Source organism: Triticum aestivum, chromosome 2A, assembly GCF_018294505.1.
Source record: "Triticum aestivum cultivar Chinese Spring chromosome 2A, IWGSC CS RefSeq v2.1, whole genome shotgun sequence".
NCBI classification, from domain to species: domain Eukaryota; kingdom Viridiplantae; phylum Streptophyta; class Magnoliopsida; order Poales; family Poaceae; genus Triticum; species Triticum aestivum.
In genome coordinates, this window is record NC_057797.1 from 34239632 (window position 1) to 34256397 (window position 16766).

At 43.1% G+C, this 16766-nt stretch overlaps 2 protein-coding genes across 2 annotated transcripts; both read right to left on the reverse strand.

Annotated features, from left to right (window-relative positions):
• Window positions 1–4978: 4978 nt before the first annotated feature.
• On the reverse strand, window positions 4979–7662 carry LOC123191437 (protein SRG1-like). The gene is made up of 3 exons (XM_044604175.1): window positions 7565–7662; window positions 5617–5938; window positions 4979–5224 (listed from the first exon to the last, which is right to left on the reverse strand). The coding sequence occupies exons 1-3, from the start codon at window positions 7660–7662 to the stop codon at window positions 4979–4981; spliced, it is 666 nt and encodes a 221-aa protein (XP_044460110.1).
• A 1836-nt stretch (window positions 7663–9498) lies between these two features.
• LOC123184499 (2-oxoglutarate-dependent dioxygenase 11) lies at window positions 9499–14569 on the reverse strand. The gene is made up of 4 exons (XM_044596599.1): window positions 14285–14569; window positions 12024–12271; window positions 10680–11001; window positions 9499–9744 (listed from the first exon to the last, which is right to left on the reverse strand). The coding sequence occupies exons 1-4, from the start codon at window positions 14567–14569 to the stop codon at window positions 9499–9501; spliced, it is 1101 nt and encodes a 366-aa protein (XP_044452534.1).
• Window positions 14570–16766: the final 2197 nt, after the last annotated feature.

A 16766-nucleotide genomic window follows, 5' to 3' on the forward strand; every position in this document is an offset into this window, starting at 1 on the left:
CCCCGCCGTCCATACCAAACCACGTCTCGACATGGCCGCCACCACGCCCGCGCTTCCACCGTAGTTTTGGTCGTCGATCGGAAGAGGTTTGGCCGTCGCCGTCCTTGCCGGTGGCAGAGGGGACACGACTGCCGGCGACGTACCACGGCGGCCGAGGCAGATTCCGATGAGAGCTCCAGAGCGGCCTGTAGCCGGCCGGCAACCACCCTGCTGCGTCGAGGTGATCATCGCGGCCTCTTCGCCACCACGACCGCAAGGTGTTCGACCTTTTGCCAACAAAGGTATGGACAGTGGAGACGAGTTTTTCTTCCATCACTTCCTTTATTCATCGGACGATTCGTCGTCGGATGATGACGATCTTGTGGTGGCCGCACTGGTCATTCACGACCATATTCAACGGCAGCTTCCTCGGTATAGGGGGTCACTCCCTGGCCGTGCTCCCAACCTGAACCGCAACAGGGAGACAGGCCACGCCCTGCTCTATGCAGATTACTTTGCCAACACCCCGCTCTTCAGGCCGGATAAATTTCGTCGCCGTTTTCGTATGGCAAGGCATGTGTTCAATCGTATCCGAGAGGGAGTGGTTGCTCATGACCCATACTTCGAGTGCAAGACGGATGCCCTTGGCAAGCTTGGATTCTCCTCCTACCAGAAATGCACCGCGGTCATCCGCATGCTTGCATATGGAATTCCAGACGATTTGGTGGATGAGTATGTGCGTATGAGTGAGACAACATGTCTGATGTCAATGTACAAGTTTTGCCAGGCTGTGATCGAGGTCTTTGGCCCAGAGTACTTGAGGCAGTCAACTGCCGCTGATACAGAGAGACTGTTGGCGACCAACGCAGCTAGAGGCTTTCCAGATATGCTTGGCAGCATAGATTGTATGCACTGGGAGTGGAAGAACTGTCCATTTGCTTGGCAGGGCCAGTACAAGGGGCATGTTAACGGGTGCACTGTCATATTAGAAACGGTGGCATCACAAGATCTTTGGATATGGCATTCTTTCTTCGGCATGGCATGTTCTCACAATGATATCAACGTGCTGCAGCGTTCTCCAGTCTTCGCGAGGCTTGCGGACGGCCACTCCCCACCTGTCAACTTTGAGATCAACGGCCACCATTACAACAAGGGATACTGTCTAGCAGATGGTATATATCCTCAGTGGTCAACTTTTGTGAAGACAATCTCGAAACCCCAAGGTGAGAAGAGAAAGAGATTTGCCCAAATGCAAGAGAGTGTTAGAAAGGATGTGGAACGTGCTTTTGGTGTGCTTCAATCCCGGTGGGGTATCGTTCGTAACCCTACACTGTCATGGGATGAAGGGAAGCTTTGGGAGGTGATGACTGCTTGTGTGATCATGCACAACATGATCGTCGAGGACGAGCGTGATGAGAGTATCTTCGACCAAGGATTTGATTATCAAGGTGAAAATATTGAGCCCCTGCACCAAGACCCGGCCACATTTGAACAGTTTGTCTAATTTCATCGTGAGATGCGTGATTGGCACACTCATGTGAATCTTCAAAATGACTTGGTTGAGCACGTGTGGGATCACATTGGCAACCAATAGATTTGTTTGTCCATTTTATGTTCTGTCAAGACAATTTCGATTTGGTTGTAAAACTATTTTATTAAAGATAATTTCAATTGGGTTGTAAAACTATTTTAATTTTCAGACAAAAATTTGGGTTCGAAACTAGTTTTAATGTAAATTTGGGCATTTCTTGGCCCTGACGGACAGGATGAGGCAAAAGGATGCGGCAGCGCGCTGGGCGCATGGTCACCGCATCCCAGGACAAAAATAGAACAAAACGGAAGTCCGTTCGGGGTCGCACAATGGAGTTGGCCTGAGCGCCGCTGGGCTGGACCCGCCCACGCCCGCGCCCGCGCCTGCTGCATGCAGCACGGCGGTACGAACGGCAGCGCATGTGCCCCGCTGCCGTGGACCGTGGTCCGGTGGCGCACGCAAGTAAAAAGCGTGTGTAAAGCACGCCGGAGCTCGGTCAGATCCAAGGCCGCTGCTCCCCGGTGAAAACTTTTGTCCAACTTTGGCGCGCAGGTTCCTGCGTAAACGCTGGGAGGAAGGGGAGGCGTGCACGGCGGAGGTCGGATAAGTACAGGCTGCCAGGGAGAGGGAGGTGCGGCGGCAGACATGGCGGGTGAGTCGGGCTGGCGCGCTCGTCCTTTCTGCCGCCTTTGCAACCGCCGCGGCGGGCCCAGCGGCGGGAGCAACGGCTACTGCTGGAGGCCGGAGCGTGATCCGTCGTCCGGCGCGCATCCAAGGCCGGCCGTTTTGGATCGTTGCGGAGGGAGATGGCGGAGGATGGGCCCTCCGTCCGTCCCGCCCAGGCTGTTCGAGAAATTTCGCCGCCAGCTGCTGAGCCGCCGAGGCTTTCTTTGGCGGGAGGGAAGCATGAACGGCGGCAGCAGACGGAGCGTACAGATTTCGTCGTCGTCGTGCAACTGCAACTTCCCGTTGGGGTTGCAGGCCCTGCCTGCCTGACAGCCGAGCCGGGCCCGGTGGACAGTGTCCTGTACTACTACTTGTCCCGTGCTGCTTCGAGTTGTATGAAGGCTCCACCACACCTGCCACGCGGCCTGGCTGGCTGGCTACGTGTGCGTACACCGGGCCCGGCGGACAGTGTCCTATATGTGTTTTTTTTCGATTGAAAAGAAATGCAGCAATCCTCAAACGAAATAAAATAAAAAATCCAGCGGCCAGAAGGCCCGCGTATACGCGGCGGATGTACATGGGCTGACTGTGGCGCACATTCCCTAAAAAGAAACTGTGGCGCACATGCATCAGGCGCCAATTTTCATTTTACTGCTATATATTTTACTACCCACTATACAATTTAGTTTTGCTCAAGAACACTAGTACAATTTAGTTAATGCATGCACTTGACGCTCACGTCATGTGCATCAACCACACAGAAAAACGACATCTGGTAGCATCGCTCCAATTTCTCCAAATGTTCCACGCGGAAAACCAAACACTCCGTGTGCAAAACACACGTCTAAAAATCAAACGAATTTGTCAGCATACAAGAGGATAAACATAAATTGTTCTTTTTTTTTTGCGGGTCAACATAAATTGTTGTTGAAAGCGAGATAATCAAACGAATTCGTCAGCAGACAAGAGGATAAACACATATTGTTCTTGAAAGCGAGATAATCATGGGTGCAATGAGTGTTCATCATGTCCATTATTGGGCCATGGACAGTCTGAGTGCTCTCGAAGGAACTTGTCCACCATGTCCATCTATCTGTGTCTCAAAAAAAAAAAAACCATGTCCATCTATCTAGCCGGGCGAGAGGAGAGCGAAAACAAATCAGGCCATGATCCGCGGTGTCACCTCGATTGCACGGACAGCGGAACAAGTCCCCATCAGTTCTTTGCGCTGGAAAAACCGCGGGCGGTTCCCTGAAGTACGCATGCAGGCCGCTGGCCTTTCTTTTTCTGGAGGAAACTTCGAGAGCTGAGTGGACGTCGAGGTCATCTGCAATTCTGCATCGCAGACCCAAAACCCAAGATTAAGATACTCGGCCCACCAAACAAGATGATAGAGGCAGTCGCTCGCTAGCGTTTCCAGCTTTGCGCGTCACGTAAGCAGTCCTATTTATTTTCTGAGGAATGCCACGTAAGTAATTTAAGTTCGTTATATGCGGAGGTCGGGAGTACTCGTATTCGTTTGATGCTATGTTGAAATTCTTTTTATATCGAAATAATCGATGGAGATAGATGAGATTGTATGCTGTTTTCCAAGGATCTGTGGTTCCGAGAGAAATCGACGGCAGAAGAGCACCATAGGGCGGGCATAACTGAAATCAACATCACAACGCAAGTCTAAACCTCGTCTGCAAGATGGCCAGCAAGACTAGCTTGTAGTTTCATCTATCAGGGTACTCCACATGAAGTTACAACATGAAGTTAACTCAACCACTGTACATATAAGTGAAACATTACACTTGCATCTCTGCCGGTCACTCACTGCATGTAAAAGTTTTAGTCCAGCTAGGCGCTGGACCGGCCGGTAGGTCTTGGACTACCTAAGTCTGGACAGGCTAGCAACGGGACCCAATCGTGAGGTGTCAAATTGGAACATGGGATAAGCCAAACAAACAGCGACGCAGCTCAGCATCTCGACCGGCATCTTAATTTCATTTCGTTCGCTTCATGCTTATCTCGAGTGTTCTTCAATGTCACGTCAACAAACACTAAGCCCACATGAATCATGGGTCCAGAAGTGTACAAGTGCGCGTGCACAGGTTCAGAAATGTAGTATACACTACGAGTTTTGAGATTCCTCAAGCCATATAGCTCGCAGAATGGCATTTGTAGGGCATGGTATACAAGAATTTCAGCATATGTACTCCCATCACAAAGTGAATGCATCCATCACGAACTGAAAACAAACTAATGCAGAGGCTGGGGATGACCCATCTTTCAGAGAGAGAGAGAGAGAGAGAGAGAGAGAGAGAGAGAGAGAGAGAGAGAGAGAGAGAGAGAGAGAGAGAGAGAGAGAGAGAGAGCAGTCATGCAGAGATTCGGCTGAAGTAACAAACATCACACTAATAGCTCCGGATGCTGAAGCGCCAAAACCTAATTTAAGAACGTAGTTTTTTTGGTTCGCAAAAGGAATGATGCACACAATCATCTTATTAAAGTTGATGCAAGACAATGAGGCCAAAGTCACCAACAAACGAAGAACATAACAAAACAAACTACGACAGAACCATTACAACAACGCCTTTAGAAAAGGATGAATGTTCTGACGCCATCGTCGTCGTGAAGACACCGTCTTCAACAAGATAGTGATGCAAGTTTGCCGTTGCTGAGCCCGACCGGCAAAGGCCAGAACAAGTGTTTTCACCCAAACATGAAGTGTGTTCTAAATGTCATCTTTGTAGCGGATCTTCCGACCGTCACGCCTGCCAGTTCTGCAAGCTAGGCCAGAGTGGCGCTAGCAAAGTCTTATGTCTGTGATAGCTTCACATGATCTAGTGCCCTCTTCCCGTCTAGTTTCTTTGACAAATAAAGTCTTGAATACTCTTCCACTTTTGTTATCTTGTATAGCACCTTCTCATCTGTAACTCCCAAAAGTGGTGAAACTATTCTATCATACTTTGGGACATGAAACGCTGATATCGATAAGCGTTCATTATGGGCATTTATTGTGACCCTATGCTCAATGCTCTTGTACTTCCCGTTTGTAATAATCTATAAAAAATGACTTAATTAAATTACAACAGCATGTTCATATAAAGGTGGAAAGAGCTAATGATGTACACATTTTGATGTCATAATTGCAGAATCGTTACAATTTTGTTGGAGAGCACTTCTCTTGACCTGAGCACGAATAAGAATTGTAGAAATGTTCGTTTTCCTATTTTATACTCCCTCCATTTTCAAATATTTGTCTTTCTAGAGATTTGAAGAAGTGACTATATACGGAGCAAAATGAGTAAATCTACACTCTAAAATATATCTACATGCATCTATATGTGGTAGTCCATTTAAAATCTTTAAAAAGACAAATATTTAGGAACGAAGGGAGTACAACTTAGGCTTGAGATGCTATATGTTCAAACTTGACTTAAAAAAGATCTTACCTCAAGAAGGTCACCCGCATTCACCAACAATGCATAGGGACGTGGATTCACCGGGATCCATACACCATGTCTCCTAATTTGTAGGCCTTGAACAGAATTGACCTCTAGTAGGATGGTTAGGAAAGACCCATCAGAATGTGGTGAGAAGCCTAAAACCTTTTCGGGTGTCAACGTGCATGGAGGGTAGTAGTTCATCCCAACAAATTGGACCACATTTTTGTCCGCCAGCAATTCAGGATCAACATCTAGTGTTTTTGCTATGAAGTTGGCAACCGAATGAGCGAGTTTCATCAATTTAGAAGAGTATTCTTCAATGGAACTCCTGGGATCAAAGAAGAAATAATGTTCTTGTTAACGTTAGGTGCAGTTACACATACTATCTACCTTTAAAAAACCAATTGCTGAAATGCTTATTGTAGATATATTACGATGATTTTTTTCTTTTCTCTGTTTTGATGAATTTGAATAATTTTCTCAATATAGGGTTGATCTGCAAACTTCAGTGAATTAAGCCAAAAAAAAAGACTAGCTCTATTAAATCATAAATAGAAAAGTCAATGAACCATGTGTATGTTGATGACAATATCTACTTTGTTTTTCCGAGTTGGGCATCTTTTCTGTACCACGTATAGACATAAATCAGAAAATTTGGTAGTTGTTTATTGGAGTACAACAATGGGTATGGAAACAGCAACCATGTGCCATAGTTCTCTTGAATGGCGCGGTTGGCTGATTGAAAAGAATAGTTTCGGAACCACGTGGTAAAACTAATGTTTTAAATAGCGGACTATGAAAAATAGTGGCAGGCCTTTAAATTTGCTATAGCGGAGCTATAACGGGCTATGGCAGGCTGTAGCGGGATATTTGTAAATGTGACCATTTAGCGGCACTGTTGAAAAGGCTATTTTTTTAAGAAAAGGAGGATGACTCCGGCCTCTGCATCTGGGCGATGCATACGATCACTTTATTAATTATTCTCACAAGACTTTACAAAGTAATACAATAGTAAGAGGGTGCTTGGATCCAAGGGACTTATTTTAGTCTGACTAAAAATAGTCTCTTTAAGAGGCTAAAGTTCCAAGCACCTCTAACTAAAGAGGGACTAAAACTAGTCTTGAAACTAAAATGTTTTAGTCAGGGTACCCCTACTAATATGTGGATTAGTCCTCTCTCTCCTCATTTAACTCCTCTCTTTAACACATGCGAGTTCTGGATTGGAGGGTTTGGAGGATAATAAATGCTTATTAACTTGATTTTAGTCTCTTTAGTATTTGGATCCAAGCATGGGTGAGGCTAGCAAGTTTTAGTCTCACTACTTTTAGTCATGAGACTAAAACGTATTCAAGCACCCTTTAAGACTAAAGCCGCCGTCTAAGCAACAAACTGTCTACACCTATCCAGTTGATGAAGGGGCGCAGATAGCCTGGGCCTAATACCAAACAGACATCGTAGCCAAACCTAACATCTAAGACCTGAGGTCCCATCCACTTATAGACATAAATCAGAAAATTTGGTAGTTGTTTATTGGAGTACAACAATGGGTATGGAAACAGCAACCATGTCCATAGTTCTCTTGAATGGCCCGCCGTGTGGTTGGCTGATTGAAAAGAATAGTTTCAGAACCACGTGGTAAAACTAATGTTTTAAATAACGGGCTATGAAAAATAGCGGTGGACCTTTAAATTCACTATAGCGGAGCTATAGCGGGATATTTGTGAATGCGATCATTTAGCGGCACTGTTGAAAAGGCTATTAGCCGGCTATTTAAAACTATGGGTAAAACAACATACAACATCTGGCGAGTTCAGTGACACTAGCTGAAAGAAACCTCAGTCCCCGCAGGCAAATCTAAGCTTCGGACTTTGTGAGCTTGCCGAGGTCGGGCGATCACGGAAACATCGTCGGATTGCATCGGCATCAATGTCCGGCTAAAGTTGTACCGTACTACCGTTCGATCATGTCAGCCGTCAGATCGCCGGCAGCGGACACCATGAGTTTAGACCACCTGCTGTCGCTCGGGCTGCCATTCAGCGCCTCCACCTCCATTCAGCCAGTCAGCTCACTACGTGATTGATCAGGCGATTCACAGGCTAGCTACTATGCAGTTAATTAGGGTTGCTGCTTGCTAATCTTTTTCTGACGGGCTCGATCCAACAGAACTGCAATGTTAGATAAATTGCGATTTTAGAAAAAGATGCGACTAATGGCTTGGCCGGCTTGGCCAGAAGGTCCTCTGATCCTTGCATTTGGACGTACCGGTGCTAAACAATGCCCGTCGGCTCCCCAGCTTCTCCCCTTTTTCTTTTTCTCCCTTTTTTCTCTGAATTCTTAGCAGATGGGCCCTTTCCCTCTGAATTCTTAGCGGATAGACTACACAATATTGGAATTTCAGCCCAGCAACTTTGTTTAACATTTCTCTTTTTTTATAGAATCAAATGTTATTCAAAATATTCATATCTTTCGAACTCTAACTCTAAATCTAACATGTTATATACAGAAATCACTCAGAAAAATCTGTAGATTATATATATGCTATTATCTTTCATGTAAATAATTGCTAAAATTATGTTTCGGCTGCAACCTTAACTAATACCTTCTTTATATGGGGTATTTTGGAAATGCCTATTATACATGTTTCTTACACCATTTAAATTGAGTAGATATGATAGTTTGATGCTCTCACAGAAGATATTATTCGGACCACATGGGATGTTGATTTCTACCAGGTACCATATGCTAAAGATTACAATATGTACACAATCATCCTCTCTAGTTCGTGCAGTGCACAACAACCAATTCATATACGATGAATTGCACTAAACTGCTGATACAAGCTTTATGTAAACAAGTAGCTTAATGTTGAATTCCATATTGTTTGAAATTATGCCCATAAAGCGTTTTGGAAACACTTTGAGTACACAAAAAAAGCATCCCACCTTTACGTTTTTATACAACACCACTTGTCATGTTGTCTGTTGTGTGGCATAGTAGAATTGATTTGTTGATGCTATCGAGTGTGTGCATGAGGGGTGATTCTTTTTACTCCCGTGCAATGCACGAACATGTTTCCTAGTGTAAAGACAAAGCATGTAACTCTTAAACAAACACGAACATCACAGATGGGTGTTCAGCCAATCTTGTCATTTCAAGTTCTTAGCCTTTAATCTATGGCACAAAAGTATCAAGTCTTGTTTAAGTAAGTATCTCCAGGTTACGACACTTGGAACTTCATTTGTAACAATTTTTCCATTTCGAACAGTCCAAATATCCCAACATCCTAGAACATTTATATCCATGAAACCTTCTTGGGGCGTTCTCATCAAAGGCTGGAATTCCTCTTCTTTTGCTCGGCATCAGTGTCATCTAACAATCTTGAGAAAATTTGCAGTCCCAAAAAATATGCATTGGTGTTTCTTCAACTTGATCATTGCGGAAATGTTTAGAATGTTTTATACTACGGGCAGACAATAGAAGTGCGCCGGACAGGTCAAAGCCTATCAAATCTACATGATCCTAGTGTGAACATAATGAGATGGCAGTAGTCTCAGTTAGACAAAATAAGTACCAACAATTGGTTGGGTGGCTAATAGGACGGTTGTATTCTCAGTCTATTATTCTCTTCTTCCCCTTGGCGCCACCCTTCTTGCTTGGATGGCTTGGAACAATGGTTTGCGATAAACCTATTTCTGTCTTTCAAATACCACACAACTATAGCAGTAGAAGAATTTCAGCATATATATACAAAAGTAAATGCATATATTCAAATGAAGTGACAAACATCTTGTTGATTGGTCCTGATGAGAAATAAATATCTATTACAATGACATATCAAATAGTAGTTTAAGAGTTTTATGTAGAACGACAAAGTTCAGTAGGGTATCCTTATATTCCAGATAACTTAGCATAATCCAGGGCTTTCTTTCCTTCTAGTTTATTTGCGAAATAAAGTCTTGCATACTCTTCTACTCCCACTGCCTTGTATAACATCTTCTCTTCTATAGTTCCCAAAATTGGTGAAATTATTCCACCATAGGTTGGGACGTGAAATGCTGAAATAGATAGTCGCTCCTTGTGGGCATTTATGGTGACCCGATGCTCAATGCTCTTGTACTTCCCGTTCGACAAAATCTATAATAATATAAAAATTAATTTAAACAAATATCAAACTTCTCATCTATATCCTTGAAAAAATAGTCCATTATTCATATAAAGTAGGAAGTAGTGTGAAAATTACACACAACATTGTACAAGAAAAACTTTCGTAGACACCATTCAACTATTGCTTTCTCAATAATCCAACCCTGATCTCTAGAAAAAGGTGCCTTTGCTTGTAGGGCCTTACTTTTTTCGCTTTATTCGATCAAGATTTCTTGGAAGGAACTGAAAGAACATAATTGGTAAACTGTTGAACATTTCCAATTTTTTTGTTTATCGTAACTTGATCCCGCTGGCAAACAGAGAATAGGAACAATAGTAACCAAGTGGCTTGTCCAAGGAGAAATTGCAATTAGTGTTTTCTTCAACCATGAATGAAGTTTCTTAGCAGAGTTGGCTAGATGCAGGGCGAGGGCTACAAAAGGTAGCTCGACGCCTCACTTGTTTGATTAGGTGGGCCTTCTAGTTTTTTGTCCCTTCAAAGTCTCAAGAATATTTAGAAATAGCGCTAACGCTAACCCGAAGTTATGGTTATTTTTTGAACCACCATACAATGTGGTAAGTGATGTGATCTTCAATAAATTGAGAAGTACTTTCACCATTTCCGGTAGCAGAAAATTGTAACACATGATGACACATCGGACATAAGCCCTTTCATTTGGTGTTGTGTCTGTGTGTGCGCATGTGCACCCACGTGCGTGCGTCTTGGAGTTTGTAATTAAGTGGGAAGAGCAAAGTTATGAAATTGAGGATTTATCTTCACCCAAGCACAGGTATGGATCGCAAAAAAACATTTTTCCTGTCTTATATGACAATTACTTTTAGAGAAATCCATGCACCAGATCTTCTATTTGTAAGCCTTGAATTGATTATTAGTTGACTAACTTAACATGCCTTATGAAGCATACCTCAAGAAGGTCACCCACATTCACCAGTAGTGCATCAGGACGTGGCTTCACAGGAATCCATGCACCAGATCTTCTAATTTGTAAGCCTTGAACTGAATTAATTTCAAGCAGAATAGTCATAAAAGATCCATCAGAATGCGGTGAGAAACCTAGAACCTTTTTTGGCATTGACGTGCATGGAGGGTAGTAGCTCATCCTAAGAAATTGTGCCACATGTTTGTCTGCCAGTAGTTCAGGAGCAACATCTAGTGTTTTGGCAATGAAGACATTAATGGTTTGAGCGAGTTTCATCAGCTCCATTGAGTAATCTTCAATAGAATTCCTGGGATCATAACCATAAGAGTGTTTGTATGTTAATGCTAGGTATTGGTACATACTGAAATACCAGGACCTTTGTATGACCGGACCTAGCTTGTGTTAGTATCAAATACAAATAACAAGCCCAATTTTTTTGTTGCTTGTATGATCCCTGGTCTAGCCCTTTGTTGGGCAGTACCTTGAACCATATAAAAACTTAGCTGCTAGATATTTATGATGAAAATATTACCCTGTAAAATGTAAAATCAATTTATTTTGTCAAAAAAACTCAATGTCCATTAGTTCCCTTTGTTTGTTTTCTGGATTTTAGTAAATTTTCAATATATAAGCTTTGTAAAGAACATTTTGTTGAATTCACCAAATTGACCAGGGCTTGGTAGAACTCAGCAATAAAGGTAACAAATTATTAGGGTCTCGGGTGAGGTTGGTGTCATTATATACACATGTGTAAACATAAAAGGATCATAGTAGTTTACTTTGAGTCCCTAGCCTAGTTAGGAGTAAAACAATTTGCGTATGAATAATAAAGGGTGCCTTGAATCAAATAAATAAAATCTTAATCACCACTAAGTTTAGTTTGTATTGGTGTTGAATAATCAAAGGGTAGCATAACATTAAAAACGAATAATACAATAAGGCCAACATAAATGTTTGGTACCCCTCCTCGTTTACCTAAGAGTATATATTATTAGCTAATAAACATTTTTGCGTGAAACAAACACACAGAGTAGTTCATATGCATAAGAAAATCCAGAATTGTCAAAATCATGCTTCAAATGTCACACACCAAAACATGGCACACTATAGCAGTGAAAAAGAATGCCCTTAGTTCAAAATTCCATCCATTTTAACAAAAGATTATGTGTAACCAAGATAATCCTATAAGTTTTTTTAATCTAATATGGATTCAACCTGAGTTTCGGGCCAAATTAACATTTTTTTCTTAATATGATGCTTTGAACAGAAGGAACATTTTCCTGCCATTTCTTATCCATCTACAAATTTCAAGCATGCACACAGTCTGACCTGAAAGTATGGGGCTGACTTGGCCAATAACTCATATCACGGCCTTGGGTTGGTTGGGCGAAGAGGGCAAGCAGGTCAGACCAGTCTAGCTTTTGATCATCAGAGACAACAAACGCTTGGCCATAACCTTGAAGATCCCCTGGGCGCTGAGCATAGGCATTCTTAACTTCTAACGGGAGTTGAAAGAACTTCTGAATATCATGCTTGATACCTGTGATGACCTCATCTGGTATTCCATGATTTACAACCTACAAATTTCAAATGTTGCACAAATGGTCATGCTTAATCAAACATACTTTTGAGCGATGGAATGATCGAATCTAGTAATTATTAGAGTTTTTTATAATCTCTAGGCCAATTCAAAATTTTGTCCTTGAATTCCAGTATGAGATATCCCAGGCCTTAAACTTTTTAAACCTGGCTAATCTAGTCCCTAACAATGATCAAAGCAATATGAGAAATGAAGTTGTGATGATTTCCCCATGTGGAGCCGAGTTGTAAATAAGTGGGAAAAAATTGAAAAATCAATAATAAAAATACTAAGAAAAAAATTCAAGGGAAAAAAGTCATATAATTGTAAATATGAATAAATCTATAAGTTTTAGAACTAAAGTAAGTTACAAATATTTTAAAGTGGAAATATTCTAGAAAAGTTACTGAGAATATTAAAAATATTAAGTCAAAAATAATAAAATATAGAAAAATAAAAATAATTAATTTGTAAAAATACCAAATTGATTTGAGAAATCTCATGACTATTTTATGAAGAATATTGAAGTATCTACATTCTTCCGAGTTTCCATTATTGTTACCACACTATTTTTGAGTTTCCTAGGAATTCTATTACTTGGGGAATACATATGAGTTACTGTTTTTAAAACTTATGAATTATTGTTTTTGTAAATATTTCCATGGTTTTCTATTTTTTGACATAACTTTATTTTTTGTGCTAATTTGAAATTAGTGTTCAAGATATATGTTTTTCTTTGTCTTGGAGAATATTTTTTATTTACTTATACTTTTGGTAAAAGTTTCTGATTCTTTCGTGTTCATTCAACTATGTGTATTATTATTAGTCATACGGCTCTATATTGTGGTTAGGAACAAAGTTTTTTTTGTATTTAAGGAACATAAGGTCCATAATCTCAAGTAATAGAGGCTAACAGACCAAGTCAACCAACGGCTGAGCAAAACAAATTTTGTTTGTTTTTCGTAGTATATTATGGACCCATGAAATAAGATTTGCCTCTCCGATTTATTAAGGAGAGAATAACATTTACATGTCTGTGTCACAACACACCCATGAGTACAAAAGTCGTTACTCTCGTGTCATAATTGCATCCAACTTCTTTGCGCCCGCTACCACCCAAAGTGGGCGCCCTTTTGGGACTCCCCTTGAATGAATAATAGCAAACTAAAGGACACAGCGCCCCTCATTTATGAGGCGTCTGCAAGGAAAATGTGGAAAGTTCAGGAGGCCTTGAAGGATGAGGCGTGGGTTGCCAAGATCCAAATTTCATCAAGCTTCTCTCTTGACCACTTTTCAGAAATTTGTTGTGCTTGGGGCCACTTTGTGACTTCATTCTTCTTGAAGAGGTCGAGGATGATAGTACTTGGATGCACACTACAAAGGAGTCTACTCGGCGGAATCCGCTTACAATGCTCAATTCCTTGGCACCGTCCGTTCTCCCATGGAGCATGTTGTCTTGGAAGTTTGGGCCCCGCCTAAAATCAAGTTTTTTGCTTGGTTGGCCGCCCAAAATTGGATTTGGACCGCGGATAGGCTGGCCAAGCGCGACCGGCCAATTTGTGGCCTTTGCCCTCCATGTAAGCAAACTCAAGAATTGGCGGACCACCTCTTCTTCATGTGTGGCCACTTCACACTCAGGCTTTGGGGCATGATGAAAGGATGGCCATAATTGGAATATATCGATACTTTGAACCGGCACTTGTTGCAATCCACCAAGGAGTGGTGGGTTGGCTTATTAACGAGACCGGAAGGCAATGGCCTCTCTAACCATGCTCATCTTTTAGGCAATTTGAAACGAAAGAAATGTACGGGTCTTCCGGAACAAAAGTCTTTTGTAGTATTTGTTGTGCTTGTGTTGGTGCTTCAACAACAACATGTTTAACATGCAATTAGACGATATTTTTGCCTAGAAAGTGAAGACATAAAGAACTGGTTGGCCAATATGGCCTAAAGTTGCGTACGTGCCGGTTTTTTGCATGGAAATGATAAGCAATTTACAGTAGTGACGCACCTGAAAGAAGCCCCACTCGGCGCAGGCAAACCTGAGCTTCGCGACCTCTGCCTCGACGGACTCGGGGCTCAAGAGGTTGCTGAGATCGATCACCGGAACCTCGCCGGAGTGCTCGGGGAGAACGGCGTGCGCGTCGATGTCCGGCTGGACATACCGTTCGATCTGGTCGGCCGTCAGCTCGCCGGCGGACGCCACCAGAGCCTGGACGTTCGCGACGGGAAGCGACGTTCCCAGCTTCGACCACCGGATCTCGCCGGCGCTGCCACTCGCTGCCTCCACCTCCATCGTAGCTAGCTAATTGTTCACTAAGAGTGTTTCTCGCTAGTAAAGTTGCAGGGATCCAGCCATCGATCAGGCTATTATATACTGCGATGTTTTTTTCATGATGACATCTAAGCTGTGCTGTGATGTTTGTTACTACATGAAACGAGTCAGAAAATGCAAATGATTCCTCGCCTGGCTCGCCCGGAAGGCCGTCCGATCCATGTGTTTGGACTTACCCATCGATGCTAAAAATATGGCCGGCGGCCAAGAGCCGAATTTAACTCGGATAAGAGCATCTGTTAGCCGCATATAGCTAATCCTCCCTCTCATGTCCGCAGGCAGTGATCGCTCACACCTCAAAGTTGTACCTCATTTATCAAACTGCAAATCCATACGACCACATGCATAGTAAACCATCTCTACGATTCCATACAGACCGTCCGGCAACTAAATCAATACATGCCATTGGACTACCAACAATTGGCATTTGTACATACATAGTAAGCTATGGATAAAAATCATCGACGGCTGCCCTTGCCCTTGCCCACGTCCTTGGCGTTTTTGTCATGGAAATGGCACTCGAAGACGCAAAATGGATCAAGTCGGATATGCTCATCTTCGGAGTTGTCCGACCCGTCACGGTCCTCCTTCTCCTCTTTGGGGTGTAGTCCAGCCATGGCACGGATCACCCAGTTTTGCTCTCGGCTGAGGGCTCACGTGTTCCTCCTTAGCCGCTTCTGGAGGATGTGGCCACATACGGTTTCCTCTCGTCCAAGGCATTGCGCAACGCCGCATTCGCCGCCTCCACCTTAGCCATGTCGGTAGTGTGGAGGGCTTCGGCCTCCTACGCCCCCCTGCTTTGCACGGCGGGCGCATAGGTCCCTTAACACTCATACGACTCTGCACAGGAGATCGGGCTATAGATGGAAGTCGAGCCTCTAGATTTGGTGACCGAGCACCACTTTGTCAACGCAAAAGATTCTCGTCGGATCGAGTCTGACCCCGGTCGAACGCACTCCTCTCAGGAGCGGCGGAGAGCCATGCAGACGGCCATAGCCTCCTCCTTCCGGCGTGGCACGATGCCCCGGTCAACGAAACGGGAGTGGTCGTCGGAGTCGAATCCGCTGTCCGTCGTGCCGGAGAAGGCCGGAAATCGCTGGAAGGGAGCTTAGGGGCGGAGTGGAGTGGCTAGGCTTTGGTCTGGGATCTGGATGTACATGAATATATGTGGGGTCAGGATGGGGCAGCGTGTCCGGATCCGACGTGATAGACGCACATGGGCCCCATATTCACCCAACATTTGGGATGGATATGGGTGCCGGTTAGCCTGAGCATATGGGGTGATATGAAGAGCCCGTCCGAGTCAGAATTTTGTAACCGGTTAGTGATCGGACTGTTCACCCAGGCATATACCAGGAGTTTTGGAAGACCGGCTATAGATGCTCTAAGTGCACCGACACACTTGCAAATCTATTGTGGCTAGGCTAAAACAATCCTTTGTAGTTTGTACATGCAGTTGTGAACTTCTTCTGAAATGAAACCGGGAGACGACCTTTATTTTTCAGAGGTTAGAAATCACAAGACGACAAAACCCATGGTGTTTTTTTAATTAAAATGCATGTCTCTTACAACAGGTAACCACATGTATAAAATATCTTCTACTCCCTCTGTCCCATAATATAAGAACGTTTTTGACACTATAATAGTGCCAAAAACGTATAGTGTCAAAAACGTTCTTATATTATGGGACGGAGGGAGTAACAAATAATGGCTGAATATTGTAAAAAAAAACTCACAGACAAGTACAATATGAATTAATCTATAAACGAAATATGATGGACGGTATCCACATGTCAATGATTATGCGAGAACTATATCTCGCTTATAGCGAGCGGTATCTGTCGTCATGCGGAAGCTATTTTCTACATGCTACAGTAATGAGCCGGCCCATTCACTCGCTCGCACGGTGCGCTCACTATGTTTGATGCATTTGGTTCACTAGTACACTTTGTTTTTAGTTTTTTTTCTTTCTATTTTTTCTATTTTTTTCATGTTTTTCTTCCGGCTTTTGTATTTCTTAGTTTTATTGTTTATCACCAGTTTTCTTAATTTGTCTATTGGTTTTCACTGGGGTTTTTCCTTTTCTTTGTTTTTCTACTATTTTCTTTGTTTCTTCTTCTTTTTTTCTTCAGGTTTTTTTACTTGTTGTTCTTTAGTT